Source organism: Sinohyriopsis cumingii, chromosome 12, assembly GCF_028554795.1.
Source record: "Sinohyriopsis cumingii isolate HCF-2022 chromosome 12, ASM2855479v2, whole genome shotgun sequence".
Taxonomy (NCBI): Eukaryota; Metazoa; Mollusca; class Bivalvia; order Unionida; family Unionidae; genus Sinohyriopsis; species Sinohyriopsis cumingii.
In genome coordinates, this window is record NC_142972.1 from 17,915,467 (window position 1) to 17,934,013 (window position 18,547).

General features: G+C 33.8%; 1 protein-coding gene across 1 annotated transcript in view; it reads right to left on the reverse strand.

Moving 5' to 3' along the window:
* LOC149786041 (E3 ubiquitin-protein ligase rnf213-alpha-like) overlaps window positions 1-18,547 on the reverse strand; it is a 165,428-nt gene that overhangs the window by 72,870 nt on the left and 74,011 nt on the right. The window contains exons 16-19 of the mRNA XM_089976323.1: window positions 13,014-13,114; window positions 11,150-11,332; window positions 6,603-6,872; window positions 2,129-2,255 (exon numbers count right to left, since the gene is read on the reverse strand). Of these exons, the coding sequence (XP_089832449.1) occupies window positions 2,129-2,255; window positions 6,603-6,872; window positions 11,150-11,332; window positions 13,014-13,114 (681 nt within the window). The remainder of the gene's footprint in view (window positions 1-2,128; window positions 2,256-6,602; window positions 6,873-11,149; window positions 11,333-13,013; window positions 13,115-18,547) is intronic.

Below are 18,547 nucleotides of genomic sequence, written 5' to 3' on the forward strand. Positions count from 1 at the left end.
GTTATCAATGTTTACAGTTGTGTTCAAATATAATTCAAAAGGAATTATTTATTTAAATTATTTAATGGAATTATCAAGTGCTAAATGATTTGGGTTAACACATTATTTGTGAACTATTTAAAACCCATTCTGGATTACATCATTGTGGCATGTGACTGCATTTAGGACTATTGGAATTCATTTGGAACATTCTATACTTCTCAAGTTTAGATAGGCCATTTAGGATTATTTGGGAGTTAATTCACAATACAGTGTTTCTTCAATGTTCACTTTGTTACTTAGAGAAATAATATTTTTATTGATTTTACTGCACTTACTGGTTTTGCTTTCTTTCTGTTACTTAATTTAAAACCCAGAGTCTTAACAAAAGACAGAAGAATGGATAGACAGACAGGCAGATCATACCTATGCCCCATCGCCTTAGCAAAAGGGAACAAAAAGAGATGACCTACCAAATGCAGGAAACATGATTTAAACTATTGTTGCTTTTGTCAATTAAAGATTAATTTACTCTATATGTTATTTTAAGAGATTGATCTTACGTAACTGCATGAAATAACCATGATATATTTGACACTGGGCCATGGTGAAAATATTTCTTTAAAGAACAGAAGAAAATTGTTTTGGGACAAGTATCCCTTGCATGGAGAGGTAACTTGTTGCTAAACTCTGACATTTTGCAAATTGCAACAGATTGCTGGTCAATACCATAAATGGTATAATCAAAGCTCTGTGGAACTTGTCAGAGTGATGCTCTGACACATATAAGAGATTGTCAAGAAAGAATACAAAGAACTGCAAATACTCACATGTTTGATATTTCTTCTCCAATTTACATATTTGTAAAAAATGCATTTATATGGGAGTTAGTGTCAAACTTGACACAAAATGATATGAACTGGCAGAGATATATTCAGTCACAAAAAAGATATGATATTGTGTCTGAGGATTCAATCTAGTGGAGGGAGAACTATACAAAATTTAACAATAAAAGTTAATTTTTTCCATCAGAGTCAGTCAATTTTTTGTGACATCACCTGCATTCTTCTTATTTTCAATTAAATTGACTACCTACCATATCATTCACAACAAAGTCTGATGTTTATGATGGCCTACTTATGAAAGATAATTACATTCAATACATACAAGTTAGAAGTTTCCCTAATTTCTAAACATTTACACTGATTTAAATTTACTCAGGTGCTTTGCTGTTGTTACAGTCAGTATCATTTCTCACTGTGAATGTGTTCTATTTACTTAGAAAGGTGTTTTGAATTGCAGTCTGGATTTTTTCACAGTGCAAACATAAAAGGACATCAATAAGAATCAGTTCAGGTGTATCCATCAATAGTGTGATAATTTTAATGACATAACTTCATTACATTGTCTCTATACAGCACTCAACAGAAAAAATTTTGAACTTTTTGAACGTTTGAGAGTGTTGTAATTGTAGTAAGCCATTTTGCTTTATGATGCTGACTTCACTACCAGTCTAATTTTATTCCAAAATGTAATTTTATTTTGGTTTCAATTGTAGACTGCAAGACAAGTGGGAAATATCTTAAGACAATTTTCACTGGATATTATAACTTTGATTTTTACTCTAATATGCACAAATCTTTTACTAGAATGCTGCTAACATGTTCATGAATCACATTTTGTGAAGATGTTTGTATGCATATAGTGAAATGGTCATTGTTTGTTGCTGTGTTAATATGATCTTGGTAGCAGAGAGCTGTGTAATGAGACATGCTAAACCCCATCAGTTTCTGTTAGTCCAATGCTCAATAACACAGCTTATATGACAAAGCTTTTTTTCATAACCAGCAATATGATCTGTGCTGATTATTTTGACACTGTAGTGTGTGAAAACATCTTTCATATTCTAGTGGGTCATCAAAGAAATTGTATGCCATTAACCAAGACTGAATCCTGGTATATGTTTGCCCATGTCCCAGAGGGGACACCTTCTCACAATATTAGCACCTGGGTCTCTTGGTGATTACATCATTTAGTCTCCCAACTTCAGGCTGGGAGATTTTTTGTACAGGTTACTTCAAACTAACAATTTATAAATTTTATATTTATTAAGGAATACATCATGTCATTTACTGGTATATTTTCTCACCTCCAGACATTGTACCACAAGCAGACACAATTGTACCCTGTGTGTCTCTATGTCTAGGTCATCTTCACCAATCACAATGTGTGCCCGACTAAAGTATTTCTCCAGGTTAGAGTGCACCTTCTCCTCACTGTAAAATAAAGACATATCATTTTTACAAAAAGTGCATAACTGTTTATTCATAGACTGGGGAATTATACAAAAATTGCATGACTGCTTATTCATAGACTGGGGAATTATACAAAAATTGCATGACTGCTTATTCATAGACTGGGGAATTATACAAAAATTGCACGACTGCTTATTCATAGACTGGGGAATTATGCAAAAATTACATGACTGCTTATTCATAGAGTGGGGAATTATGCAAAAATTACATGACTGCTTATTCATAGACTGGGGAATTATGCAAAAATTGGATGACTGCTTATTCATAGACGGGAATTATGCAAAAATTGCATGACTGCTTATTCATAGACTGGGGAATTATACAAAAATTGCATGACTGCTTATTCATAGACTGGGGAATTATACAAAAATTGCATGACTGCTTATTCATGGACTGGGGAATTATACAAAAATTGCATGACTGCTTATTCATAGACTGGGGAATTATGCAAAAATTTCATGACTGCTTATTCATAGACTGGGGAATTATGCAAAAATTACATGACTGCTTATTCATAGAGTGGGGAATTATACAAAAATTGGATGACTGCTTATTCATAGACGGGAATTATGCAAAAATTGCATGACTGCTTATTCATAAACTGGGGAATTATACAAAAATTGCATGACTGCTTATTCATAGACTGGGGAATTATACAAAAATTACATGACTGCTTATTCATGGACTGGGGAATTATACAAAAATTGCATGACTGCTTATTCATAGACTGGGGAATTATACAAAAATTGCATGACTGCTTATTCATAGACTGGGAAATTATACAAAAATTGCATGACTGCTTATTCATAGGGAATTCAACCCTATGGATTAAACTAATTTTGTATAACAGTAATGTTGGAGTAATTATTGCAAGCATATCATGTCAAAACAAAGATGTTAAAAATAAAGTTTTAGACAGAGATTGAATCAGGTTTGTTAGGGGTAATGAAGACTGTAAAAATAATTCATAAAAACTCTTGTTTTCCTGTTTTAGACCAACAAAAAAAAATAATGAAATTTGAGGTCCAACAGCAACACATGAATACAGATCAGCATCATTAGTACAAATCTGACAGACTTCTATTTTCTAACACTGGAGATGCTTCAAATTTGTCGAATTCTGGACAGCATTATTTTTTAAGTGATTTAAAGGTTTTTCTATATTTAGCAATGAAGGCCATATCTGATTGCAGACTGGCAATATTATTTATACAAAACTTGAAAAGCCTCCATGATAGAATATTTAAGGTTGATCTGCCTTGGAGATGAAGCTGCCTTAAGATTTTCAAGTTTTAGTAATGAGAGTCATATTTAGTGATGGATTAGCATTATTTATATAAATATGAAGTCCTTCATGCCAAGATGCTTTGGTCAAAATTGTTCAGTTGCTTTTGTGATGTTAATTGTTCACAGATACACACAATAGATGATAAATAATGGAGGATGGTTGCAGGGTCATATCATAAGCTCAAATGGAATACAAACAGCATAAAACATACAGCAAAATCGCAAGTTTGCAGGTCTGGAAATGTGTGCATATACCTATGGTTGCATCCAAGGTGGATTTAGGCCACAACAGAAAACTCCAAGGTGTTCCAAATGATCTGCATCTGATGCCATTACCCAGAGCTTTGATACCATTCAATGCTGTCAGTTTTATCCATGAATGTTAATAGTTCTTAATTCACATCTCCCTTGATAACTTGCACACAATAGGGTACAAAAACATGGACCACACTATACGCAAGGGCATGCATTACCAGGGGATCTTGGAAGAATGAAGAATGGTGTGTAATCCAAGCTGGATATTGAGAAGACCATTGAAGGTGGGTAGTGGCATTATTTTATGACTGAATACTCATTTTTTAATTGAGTTGGGGATAATTATCACTAAACAACGTTTCTGTACCGAAATTGTTGGCTTTTCAGTATAAATTACTTTTTTTCTTCAAGATAACCAATCTCTGGAAGATAATGAAAAACACAACTCCATCTGGTTTCAAGTCAATGAATGTAAATGTGAGCCTTATTGTGTACCTGCAAACATTGTGTATTTACATCACTGCTTTTAGCACAACAAAACAAGACTGTTTTGTTAATAAAGTAGAGATATTTTGTTTTGCAAAACAACCATCAATTCTGAAACTAATATTTAAAAAATTGTTTTATAAGCGAAATAATGATACTGTGATTTCTTTGCTAGTAATAATGACAATTTTGCTCATCCTTTATCAAAATCTTAGAGTACCAGTTCAGGAATTTTAAGACCACTACAAACTCTGGAACTCATTTCTCCATAAAGAACGATGTCTATCAACCAAGCTTTAAAAACAGAAGGTACTCTTTTCACTTCAAGAATGCCTTGCTATCTTTGATCACATTTGTAAGTGACTATGATAATTTAAGGAAGTTTAATTGTCACTTACACAAAATATTTATAACTGTGTTCAAAAGGTTAATTGAAATGGGCTGACCTGACACATGACTGTGACCACCAGCTCTTATGCAGGTAGGATTTGCATGCCCATGAGCTTTTTCTTAAAATTCCATTCCCTTTATTTGATTTGATACAAAAGTCATAATTAAAGTGACAATATTACTCAGGTCTGCTTTTAAATAAGTGTAACAAAGCAACAAATACATCTGCATACCCATCAAACCCTTGAGATGAAAACCTGTATGCCAGACCTATAAAAAACCTTACAAAGACCAAAATAAACCATACACGAAAAATGTATTCATACATTATATAAGATCAACAGTTATTGAACAACAAATGCAATACACGAACTAATTTTACACATATTTACATAATCATCTCTGAAACTTTATTTTATTTTATTCTTTTCATTTTGAGTGTGTTGTAACACACGTTATTATATTCAAAACATGCACCCACTGCACTTTTCTAAATGTAATCAGGGTTTTTCAACACCTATGTGGCAAATGTCAATGTTTATTTTAAACTACAAAAATGATGTTAGTGTGTCTGCATTCAGGGACTTCCTACAATTTGTATTTTTTCATCATAGAAAAAGATCTCTCACAGTCTGCATTGCTGTATGGCAAGGTAATTAGTCGCTGAATAACTACTTTCAGATTTGGGAAGAGGATGCTACCAGTACTACTTGTCTGGCTAATAATATCCAGCCAGTAGCTACAAAAGCTCCTTTTCTGGCCATCGTCTGTTAATATAGGCAGACACTCATTAGGCAGCATGCAATAATCCTCAAATTCATCATTAAGCGCTTCATAATCCAGGTGTGTAGCAGCTCAGAAATGACAGTGTCACTACTAGTAAAAAAATATCTCTATCCAAGGTATTTTGAAAAACACATTTTCAAGGTGTAATATTATCTTCTTTGGATGTATCATGGTCTCATTATTATATATTTATATTCCCCCCCATAAACCTTTAAACATTATGGCAGGAGCTGTCCAAAAATTGAAATCTAAAGAAGATAAAAAATCGCCAAAGTTCCAGTCCTGAAGTTTATACCTCGTAAGCTGGTGATCAGTTCTATTAAAATTGCACATCTGGTGTTTGAAAACTTATGAATTTGCTACATGAATTGCTGAATTTGGTCAAAAAGTTTATATAAATTTGCTGTGTAACCTATTTTTGAGCCACTAAGTATTTGTACTACTTCCGTCATGCTTCCTGTTTGGATTACATATTTGACCCACTTAATTAAAAACTTAATTTCAGGTGATGCGCATCAGCTAAAATTTTCCAAAATATCTTAAAAAAATGGTTAAATCATTGCTCTATAAATGTATTTGTAGAGCATGTGTTTGGAAGAATAAAAGGATAAAATGCAATTTAAATATTTTTTTGTGTCTTTACTCACCTTAAAAAGGATGCTAAAATTAAAATAATGCTAGATATGCAAGATTTGGGTTTTTACTTGACATATAAACAAATAATTATATGCAAGACGTTATCACTTTAACACAGGGTATGGTACAAAAAAAGACCTATTTCGATCTCCCGGTCTAAAGTTAATTTTTTAAAGCATATTAGAGTTATCCCCACATTGCTTGCACATAGTTCAAAAAGAATAAGTTGTGAATTTCATGATGCTCATTAAAATTTCCAGACATTAACCACTGTTCTTAACAATAAAACTAACTTGGTTTTGTTTACCAATTTTGATCGCAATTTTCTTCATATTCAATAAATAAGTGTAAATTCTTTGCGCATTTTCAAGAAAAATAAATGGGATCACTGCCTGCTCCAGCACCATAAGCATCACAAGGAAGCAACTGTACTTGTTATTAAAAAAAATATCAACAAGTCAATCTGACCTTGTTCTGAGCAGTAACTGCAGCAGAAATGACCTAAAGACTGGATTGGGATCTACACAGTCATTGAAAATGGTCAGTTCCTTTGTCAGATGGCGAGTTTCCATTTTTCTTTCTTTCCCTGGTGTTGATGTCATGATGATGTAGCCTAGCAACTTGTCAACCACCTGATCTGATGGAACAGTGTTGTCAGCAAAACACAGTTGTGACACAACATCCATAAAGAAACTGTTACACCTGCTCTGGTATCCCTTGAACTCTTGAACTGCTTTCCTGAAAAGATACATTGACTGAACTTTTTACACAACAAAACACAGATCCAGTTAGGTTTTTATTTATAATTATACTGTTTGCCTAGGGGAACTGTCTGCTGCTACTTATGAAACTGTTTTGCTTAATTCTGTCAGTGAGTGATTCAGCGGCTACTGAATGGCACAACATAGTTGTTCAGAGGTCATAGCTGGTCTGTGAAACTCCCTGACAGAATGTTATGGATAACCCTTGAGTAAAGTTTTTTCAGTGGAAACTGAAGGAGCCCAGCGAAGACTGGGCTGTCCAACAAAGGTTGGGATGACAGCAGCAAGTGGTTTAGTTTGAATACACCATATAGTGCTGACATTAGATTCTTGGGAATGGAATGAAGTGAATGCCCTAAGGTGACTGCTTATTTAGGGTAAGCACATGCAGCAGCAGACACTCCCATGTCCATTGAACACTGTAGGCATTGAGGTGGGGATGGCGGCAGATTTTTCAACCAAAATATATGTGCTGTTGCTATCAGCTCCAAACTAGAACAGTTGAAACAAAGGACGCTGCACGCGACAGCTGGGACTGTTTTGATTGGCTGGCAAGTGATGTACTAATACATCTCATGCATATTAATGCAGACTATTTGCAAGAATGGTAGTGAGTGGGTCACCTATTGCTGTGTATAAACTATGCTTAAGCAACAATTAAAATGAATCACCTTTACAACTCTATACATGTGATGTGCAGTATACAGAAAACTTTTAACCCTATCTCACTCTGCAAACTTAATTTCTCATGGAATAAGAAATTTGCTCTACTATGTTTGCCTTGTGATGTTTTCAATTAATGACTATACCTTGCAGGTGTTTTCATAATATGATGCATGTCCAAGTAAATTCCTGCAGATGTTCTGTTCCATACAATCCGCAAATTATTAATATTTGGTACTAGTTAATCTTAAATATACCTTGTTTGACTTTACCATCAATGTACATGGACGTCCTAGGAAACAAGATTACCATGAATGCCTGTCTTGTATTTAATAGTATTCTAGCAGGACACTAGTAGGGTATGGTTGTCTCTGGCAATTAATGGCCAACTGATAGGCATCTTCCTATTTCAAAGTGAAAGCCATTCACTAAAGGTTGGGTAAATTCTGTCATGTTCAACTAATATTGTGTGGAAATGACCTTGCCCTTTGATTTCTTTCCGAACCCAAAATTTACAATCTTCTTCCTTACACGTGTGTATACTATACAGTGGTCCCCCTCTTATAAGGCCACCCCTTCTTCACCAGGAATGTGGCCTTATAAGATGACAGGTAGCCTTTCCAGAGGGGGACTAAATTGTTTGTGAGAAGTATATGTAATGTACTTAGTAAGAAAGCTACATACTTCAAAGCATTTCATATCTTCATTTAAAAGTAACATTAATTATTAAAAGGTTCTTCTTGTCTTAAGAACAGACTTATTTCAACTGAATATACATTAATAGTTCTTATTCTTATCGTGAATGTGATATGTAAGCGGGTATTGTTGTCATTCACATTGCAAAACCATTAAAAAATGTCATTTAAATCTTGGTACATACATAATTTTCTAATTGCTTCATTTTTCCACTGCTGCTGAATAATCTCCTTATTGGTTATGATGTTGTTTATTCGAGTCTTTTCAGCATAAAACTGTTTTATTCGAATCTTTTCTAAATAAAATCATTCGGCAAGTCCCCCCCTACCTACCCACCAATGTTGTTGAATAGAATAAACGACTTTCTTCTAAAATAATACATCTCTGTTTATGTGATGACATGTTAATGTTTGGTAATGATTTATTTGGATGTTGCTAACTGTATGTGATTTAATTATGCAGGAGAAACTATTGTAGAGTGGACGATATGCCTTCTTCATAACGAAGCAGTATACGTATTGTCACGTGATTTTTCAGTCTTTGTCTGGTACCCTGCTTTGTTAAAGGGTAATTTCTCTGTGTGTGTTAATCCATAAAATCTATATTTAGCCTATGCTGACCATGTTATGATCTTGACAATTACGTTCAGTTGTAGTCATCTAAGAGAAGAACTCGACAGATGTGTTAAGCCCAAAACTCTCTCACAACATTGTTGAGCCCATTTCCTGTAAATGTCGGCTTTTATAGAAAATGATATAATATTAATCTTAGTGTAACATGTACATTAGCCAACACTTCTTTCATTAATGGAAAGCTGACATCGGGAGACAGGTATTGATGGTAGTGATAATTTGATTACTTACCTTAAGATATGAATTAATTATTGGTTCTGGACATATTTGAAATAAAACGTGGCTGCTTGTATGGGGAACATTTTACATTTTTATTCTAATATGCTAGCCACATTAGAGGGGTGGCCATTCTTGAATACTTTTGAACACAAACCTGTCGGTGCCAAGGGATTCTGGCCATAAGAAGTGGGTGGCCGCTGGTCAGGGGGGCCATTCAAGGGGGGACCACTGTATTGTGATACACAGCTTGGTATGTTTGATGAGAATATTGGTCAGTAATGAGTTTTATAAGTTCCTAATTGTGTAGTGACTTATGTATTTATAGTGAATCAAAAAAGGTGATAAGAGTTTAAAATAAATTTGGTTTGGATATATTTCATGGTAAAATCTATTGCCAAGATTCTGCTGAAAATATCAATGCACAGCAATCCAAATCTGCTATCTAGCACCAAGCCAATTGGAGCAAAGTGCTTTGCATGTTAGCTGACATGGACTAGACCAATGGTAGAATTCAAACCATATCCTTTTGGTCACAAAACTGTCTCGCTAATTACTGAACCTCTGGAGCTCCCTCATTTGAGAAGGAGTAGCAATAAAGAGATTTCCAAGATGGCCACCATGGTGACCATTTAAAAGGAGCAACAATAGCAAAATTTTGAAGCTGATGGCCAAACTGGATATCTGGTAAGCACCATTTTTAGCTGAGACTAAATAGACATCACAAGAAGTCTTTCAGTTAAAACTCCATGCTGATATGACCATTTCTCCATAATGAATAGTGAAAAAAAGAATTTCAAAATGGCCATTGTGAATCCAACAGTGGATGTATGAATAAAACTATTTTCATTTGTAACCAAATCAACCTTGGGATAAAAACGTGTAAAGTTTCATTTCAGTCTTCCAAATAGTTTAGGAGGAGTAGCAATAACAAACTTATGCTAAATAATAATGGACAACAGGTCATCCTACCATATCTTTTGATCTATAACCAATGGAACTAACAAATTTACATGCATTTGTTTATGTATTTGGGGTACACTTTCCTCAAGCCATGATGTTGCCCAGTTTTCCTGTCATAATGGTTTCCCGTGAAGAACCATTATAAATATGTCTACGGGAAAATGTGGCCCACCCTTTGTGAGGCTACCACATTCAGTACTAAGAAACTGGCCTAATTCAAGGGGTGGCCTCTGATGGAGGAAAAAATGGCACAAATTTACTTCTGTGGTATCAGGCAAGGTGGCCTCCGATTAGGACATGGCCTATTTTGTGGGGGACAAAATGGCACAAATGTACCACCATTGTATCAGGCAAGGTAGCCTCTAATCAAGGGGTGGTTTTTCTTTAGTGGGACAAAATGGCAAAAATGTACTAAACCTGTGTCAGGCAAAGAGGCTTTTGATCAAAAGATGTTCCTCTCATAAAAGGTGAAAATGATACAAATATACCAATGAAGTGACAGGCAAGACGGCCTCTAATCAGGTGATAGTCTCTCTTGAGGGGAACAAAATTGAACAAATTTGTCACCATTGTATCTTATAAAGTATCCTTTGATCAAGAGGAGGTTTTTCTTGAGAGGGGAAAATGGTACAAATATACCAATGTGGTGATAAGCAAGGTGGCCTCTGATTAGGGAATGGCCTTTCTTGAAGGGAACAAAATAGCACAAAATATATCACTATAGTATCTGGCAAGGTAGCCTTTGATAAGGTGGCCTCTACTGAGAGGGAGAAAATAGCACAAATATACTAAAGTGGCAGGGTGGCTTCTAACCAGGAGGTACCATCTCTTGAGGGGGACAGAATAGCACAAATATATCGCTGCAGTTCAGGCAATGTGGCCTCTTTTGAGGGGGAAAAAATAGCACAAAAATACCACTGTGGAGTTAGGCAAGGTGGCCTCTCATCTGAAGATGGCCTTTCTTGAGAGAAGCTTATCAAGAAGGGGTCCACTGCATTACATTGTATCATTATAAAACACTTAGTTACCCTGAAATAGGTAACAAAAATTCTGTAATTTGAACAAATATTTTTGCAGGACAGACCTTTCATTTCCTTTTGCATTCAAATTAAATTCACTTGGGATGTCTTTGGAGCACTTTGGGCATTTCTTTGTACCAAGAGCTTCTAATTCATGGTAACATCGGATACAAATTGTGTCTCTGCATGGCAGTACAACTGGAGCACCCTCAATGTCGTCTTCACAATAAGAGCATGTTTGCTCTTGCCTAAAAAGAAACGGCATATCAATAATAGCATTCACATGCAAACATTAGTTTTCTCTGTGTATCACAAACAGCATGTCAAGATCTTCTGCAGAATAAAATACTGCAATGATAACAGCATTTATGTTTAAGAAATCATAGTCTGACTTCTGTCCAAGCTTGTTTTGCACATAATAATAATAATAATAATAATAAAGACTTTATTTAGAGAAGGTAACTCAGTTAGTTACAGAACTAATCTACCTTGAGGCCTTCTATCTGTTATGTACAATATATACAGTATATACAACATGATGTGAAGAGTCTGGCTTGACACTAAATAATTAAGTAATTTTAAAATTCAAAGTATCAAGCCTGGAACACATTCACAGGCATCAGTGAAAACATAAACATATACATAAAACATAAAATATAATCCTGCATTGAAATATTCAGCTATGAAAATGATGTAAAATTACAGAAAAGCAGGCAGTACTTTTTGTACTAGAACTGTTCAATTTTATAAAGATTTCATCCATTTATGACATTGATTGTGAAAAGATGAAATGCTAGGAGCCTGCCTTATGTCACTGGGAATGTTGTTCCATACCAGTGGACCAGTATATTGAAAACTTTTTTTAAACAATTCCTTCTTTGGCCTTGGTATAATGTAATTTTTTCTTCTTATGGACCTTAAATTTGGAGTGCCATCAGCATCTCTTTGTTGAAAGATATTACTTAGATAGACAGTAATGTCTTTTCTGGATACTTTATACATCAATTTGGCGTTTCTAAGAAATATTCTTTCATGTACTGTTAAAATCTTTATATTATTCATTGCATCCTGAAAATTGTCTATACTTTGATCTAGAATTAAATGGCAAGCCCTCTTTTGGAGTCTTAAAAGTGTTGTTATGTTTGAATTAGAGGTATTACCCCAAATTACATTACAGTAGTCCAGATATGGCTGAATATAACTTTTGACCCTATACTGAAGAGGAATGTATGTTTTGATTTTCCTCAGTAGCCAAAGATAAGAATTAACCTTTTTTGAAATATGTTTAATGTGAATAGACCAAGTAAGATTGTTATCCACGAATACACCAAGAATTTTATCTTGAGAGGTCATATTGAGGCTCACATTGTCGAATAGAACCTAGAGTTTGTTGCTATCTAGCCTTGCTCATTTCTGTTGTGTTGTAACTAGTAGGGCTTTCGTTTTTTCTGTACATAAACCAATTGATCTGGAATAGTCTCTTGTAACCATTTAGTCAAATTTGTTTATATTTGGGTTAATCCATTACATATGGAAATAAAAACTCAAGAAAGACATGGATGTGACATTTTATAGATAATTTTATGAGGAAGAAATGGCATTTTATAGAAATATGAAGTAACAAATATTTATAGTTCATTTTCTGTTTTCCAAATTCACAGGAAAATAGCTTAAACCTGTCATTTAATTTAAACTGACCTTTCAAGTAAAAATACAGGCCAATTGCTGACAACTTATTTTCTGAATCTGATGTAGCTTATTTTTCAACCAGGCACTGCAAATTTTATTGGTAGTTGAACTGTTGAACATATCATTAAGTTGGACAATTATTCTCATTAGCATACTCATAATAAACATGGAGTCAATTCACTAACGTGCCATTATTTCTAAAATCATTCAGATATATACAAGAAAGTCCATCATAACTACCCTAAAAGTTCCTTGATGGCAGCTCTATTGCATATTTTGAGGAATTTCTCCACAATTTCAAGGGAATGCAGCTGTTTCAAGTCTGGAGAATCACCAAGCATCTGAAAGAATTAGTGATATGTACTGAGAAAAAAAGAAGAAATACAATGGACATATACACATTGCACCTGGGCTTTGCTGCATTACAATTCACTCAGCAGATTCTTAAGCAAGGAACTCTGGAAATAAAAAATGGTGTTTCCATCAATAATGGGCCATAAATCTACACCTGGGACCCTGGATGATGGAGTGGTCTAAAGCACTTGCCTTTACTGATGACTGCATCTCAGTTCCATTTGGGTTGGAGTTTGAGCTAGGGACTTTGTGTGTATGTAAGAAAGCTGGCCAGTAGTTTCTCATGGGTCAGTGGTTCTTTCTGGTGGTTTTGACATGGTTTTTCCTCCATCAGTTAAACTCCCACCATGTGTAGCCTATAATGTGCTGAAAAATGTGTTACACCCAAAACAAAATAAATCTACACCATGATGATGTAAGATGCTGGTGACCAAACTCAAGAGTTCAAAACTGCCTACAAAATTTGCTTGATATCCTGGATAATCTTGACATAAACAGGCAATCACTCTAGTATTTAATGATATTGTAACTATGGAACAAATCCCACGGAAAACAAACATATGAAAATGGTTGTAATATAATAACCTTAGTCAAAGTTCTGCAGTGGAAACAAAGTTTAGAAGGTCAAGCAACAGATGTGACCAATACAAAGCTGCATATTAAATCTAGTTGAAATCCAATAGTCACATAACAGTAACTTATAGTGAGACCCCAAAGTAAAGAGAATAGGAAAACACGGTCTGTAACTCCTGTAATTGACATGAAATGTGAGAAATCAGACTCATTCAGTTTAATTGAAATCATACAATTTTGAGTAAAGTTATGATGTAGAAACTAAGATTTAAATGATAGGTAATAAAAGGGCATAATTTTCTGTAAATTAATTTTGGAATGCTGTACATCAAACTATGTCAAGGTCTTGTCAATCTAAAACTGAATTATAAATTTGGTTAAAATCCAACAATGTATATAACATCAATGTAAATTATAAATTGTTTGTGAGCATAAAACTTAATACAATTTAGTGAATATAAAATTCTTGCTATAATTTATCTGTCTGCGACAAAAGTATGTATGATATAAATGCTGATGTCTAACCAGACAGGAAGTTTGTGGGGTGATATAAATATTCATCATGTCATAAACACCATGTTATACCAATACCAACAAGAAAATTATGTGAAATTGTGTTCCCTGCCTACTGTGTTGAGGTCACCAAAGGTATAAAACAATGAAATCTCATTTTAACCCTTATTCCAGAGCTGTAGAATTACTGGGTAGAGATGAATATTCTCTAGCTCACAGGGCATTAGAGTAAAAAATGCAGAACATGGGAAGAAATTGATCCAAATGTGGTACATCACAAACATAGCATGTTTCATCCATAAATCTCAAAAAGCTCTAATGCTTAAAAAGGAATTGAAAGAATGAGGGAAAACGGAAAAATATTGACCTATCATCTTGACTCTCAAATAGAACCCGAGTTTGGTATTCAGCATAGCTGCTAAATTAATGATGCACAAGTATATAATGTTTTGGCCCTTAACTGAAAATGTTTTTTAAGTTAGAAAGAAAAAAAAGCATGGTGGAAAAGTCAATATACTGACCCATGACCTTGAAGATACAACCCCAATATGGCAAAAAAAGCAATTACTAATGATAACGTTTAAGTGTACAATGTTTCATCACTAATGAATAAAGGGCTTGAAAATCACCGAGCAGAAAGGAAAGTGGTGAAACACTTAAAATACTGACCTTGACCTTGAAGGTAGTCCCACCAACGTAGTATAAAACACACATTCTAATGATGATATATAATTATACCAAGTTTTATCCCTTAATCTAAATCAGCTCTGAAGTGAAGTACCAGAATGAAAAGTGTCCATAACAAGTGAAATACCTGAATGAAAAGTGTCCATAACAAGTGAAATACCTGAATGAAAAGTGTCCATAACAAGTGAAATACCTGAATGAAAAGTGTCCATAACAAGTGAAATACCAGAATGAAAAGTGTCCATAACAAGTGAAATATTAAGTCTTTACCATGACCATAAAGATATAATTCTTATGTCATATGCCACACACATTCAAATATTGATACACAAGTATATCAAGTTTCATTCCTTAATCTCAAACAGCTCTAATACTACTATGCAGAATGGAAAGCATGCAGGAAAACATAAAATACTGAACCATAACTTTGACCTTGAAAACAGTAGACATAAAGTGTTACGTGACACACCTTCTACTGATGATGTATGAATATACCAGGTTTCATCCCTTAATCTAAAATAGTTATGAATTTACTGAGCAGAAAGAAAAATGTAATAGAAAACAGTACTGAGCCATGACCATGACTTTTTAGAGGTGAGCACAAATGACTTTAAAACTAGAGAGGAGGAATGAAATTGTGATAGTCGGATGAAAGAAGAGACAAAAAAATGCAGATACTATATTCCTTGCTTTTCATCAAATGGAGAGGGACAGCAAGTGAACAGAAATTGTTGATTTTACTTTAAAAAAATGTTCTGCAAGATATTTTGCCCACAATTTTATATAATATTTCTTAACTTTGATGGCAATGGATGTTATGTGCACACTGATGTAACTTGTGTTGGAAAACCCCCACTTCCTTTCATCTGTATTAATACAGTATACACTAGCAAAGGAATTATATATTATTTTTCCTAAGGTAGGGTCACTTGTTTGATATCTCCATAACAGCCAAATGCAACAGCAGGATACATGCATTAACAGAAGCTTAAGCTTAAGACAATTGCATGCTGTTATGTATATTTAATATAATTGTTTATCTGTTAGTTTTAATTTTTTATATTCCATTACATGCTATTGTAATGTAACATTGTTTACTGGATTTGACATTGTCCAGAATTTATTTTGTTTACTCTTTTTATTTTTGTTATATGCTATGCTGCATAATTAAATATTGTATCTTGTTGCTGACCTTGTTTCAAAATCTGTGACAGCTTTGGTATATCTTTCTCAGAGTAAGAATCATTAAGTTAAGGCAAGGTCATACCTGGACTATGTGTCATCAAGGATGTTTCAATTGGTAAACAAAACTTCTATTTATTCCAGAAGGATGAACTTTTGACCCCAATCTGGGAATCTGTTTTGTGTTTTAGTAAGTCTTATAACTAATGTTATGTTAAAGGATTGCCAGTTGTGCTTTAACATCTGACACATTAAGTTGTATTATGTTGTGACCAGTTTGGGCTGAATATTATTTTCTTTAAATTACTGAATTCAAGTGATTTTTTTCTCTGGAAAAACATAAGTTCTCTGATAAAATTCATGGACAAAGACATTCACTGGAATTTATACGGAATTAAAAACTGGAATAATATTTTCTGTGATTCAACAAGAGACTGTTGATACATAAGTACGATACTGACTATTACTGATGTCATTGCCTTCCATCTTGAATTTCATCGGGATTTGAACTGAGATTCACTTAGAACTTTCCACTGATAGGACTTGTGTTTTTAAATTCTTGGATTATTTTTGAATTTAGTTCGTAAAACCGTAAGTTCATTTTTCTCATTTTTCACTTTGTAGTCTAGGGAAATAAATTATTTGTTAAATTTTACAAAGCTTGTTGTCTTCGCTCTTTTCTGTTACTCATTTTAAGAGCATACACTCATAACAATGCAAATAAACAACTGATCAGATACATGAACATTTCCATATCTGCTTTAAGTTGCTGACAATCTTTTTGACAGATTTAGATACTGTGCAATCTGGCTATGCAAAATAACAAGCTTTCACAATGATCTGCATAGGCCTTTCTTAACAGTTACTAAGTACTTCTGAAAGACGGACATGCAAAAGCTGCAAGCACAATGCACCGAACTTGCATGCACTTTGACTGAAATTTTTTTATATGTGGTATTAGGGGATGCAAGCTAAAGCAGACAGCTGAATGAAACCATTGCTCCAAAGTTCTTGAGAAATGAAAATCACCTAGTCCAAAGTACACTAACTTAAGCACATATTAAAATATGGACAATGAATGTTACCAGAGTAGTATCAATTTCTGAAAGTGCAGTAAATGAATAATAAAATATAGAAAACTAAAAGAAGTTGTCATATAGTTACTTCGACCTTAGCCCTGAGGTCCAGGAAGTGAAAATGATCAAGTGAAGCTATGGTAGTGTTTTGAGACATGCACATTTAAAGCAAGCCAAGATGTGTGCTCTTTAACCCAAATTAGACTCATCAATCATACACCAAAATAAAGGGAATTAAACTGATCCAGATATGCAAGGTCTTTATTTAAATAACCAGCTCACAACTAGTGAGGAAAATCCTGGGAAACTCTTTTTCTTTAAAAATCAAACCTATGCAAAAACAAAACTGCAGAGCAAAACTTTATGACAAATTTGAACAGATTGTACAATTGATTTTCTCTTTATCATATTGCATGTATCATAGATATTTCCACAATAAAATGATACATTAACCATGTTGCACAATGAACTTGCATATTTCCCATAACTTGTAGTCCTGTGACCCCCAAATCTTGACCCTACGCTACTCAACCCCCATGTACCTTTTCAATTTAAAAATTGTCATGTATATTTAATTTATGTTGTTTGTTAGTGCTGGCTTTTCTCCATGATTGCATGTTATGTATATCTATATGTCTGATTGACCTTGGTCAGTAACTGAGTTAAGGCATACTTGAGTAGTGACATTTATTTTGTAAACATAATACATAGCTAATATTTCTCTGTGATTAGATATTAAATATTAAGATATTAATGAATCTAAACATGTTTACTTGTACCCAAGTTTAGGACAATAGTTTCTCACTTAAAATATTCTTGATGCAAGTTGTTTACTAATTTGATGGGAAATTAACATACATCCTGTTCTATTATTGTGTTGCAGCTTTTCAAATTAATGTTGTTTACTTCAGAATTATTCATTCTTACCTTAGCGTCCAAAGCCAAATCAATCTTATTGTTATGTTCAGTTTTTAATTTGGGAGGATTTATTTATTTAAATTATTCACTGGTATTACAAAGTGCTCATACTTCTTGGACTTAATCATTATTTTGGAATAATTCTAAATTCATTCAAGAACATTCTGGATTATAAAATTGTGATACATCAAGACTGTTGACACGTTAGTACATATGAGGCTTGTTGCATGTCAGCATCTTTAATATTAAAATTTATTTTGGAAATCTTCTGGAATTAATATGGAACTTTAAACATTTGTACTTGAGCTAGAACTTTTAGGACTATCTGTTGCTGAATTTTACAAAACATTTTTTTTGCTCCTTTCTGTTTCTTAGTTTAAGACCATAGTCATAACAGATAATATTTTTAAAAATATGCCTACAAATTTAGATTTGACGGATGGCCATCAATGTCTCTGAAAGGTGATCAAA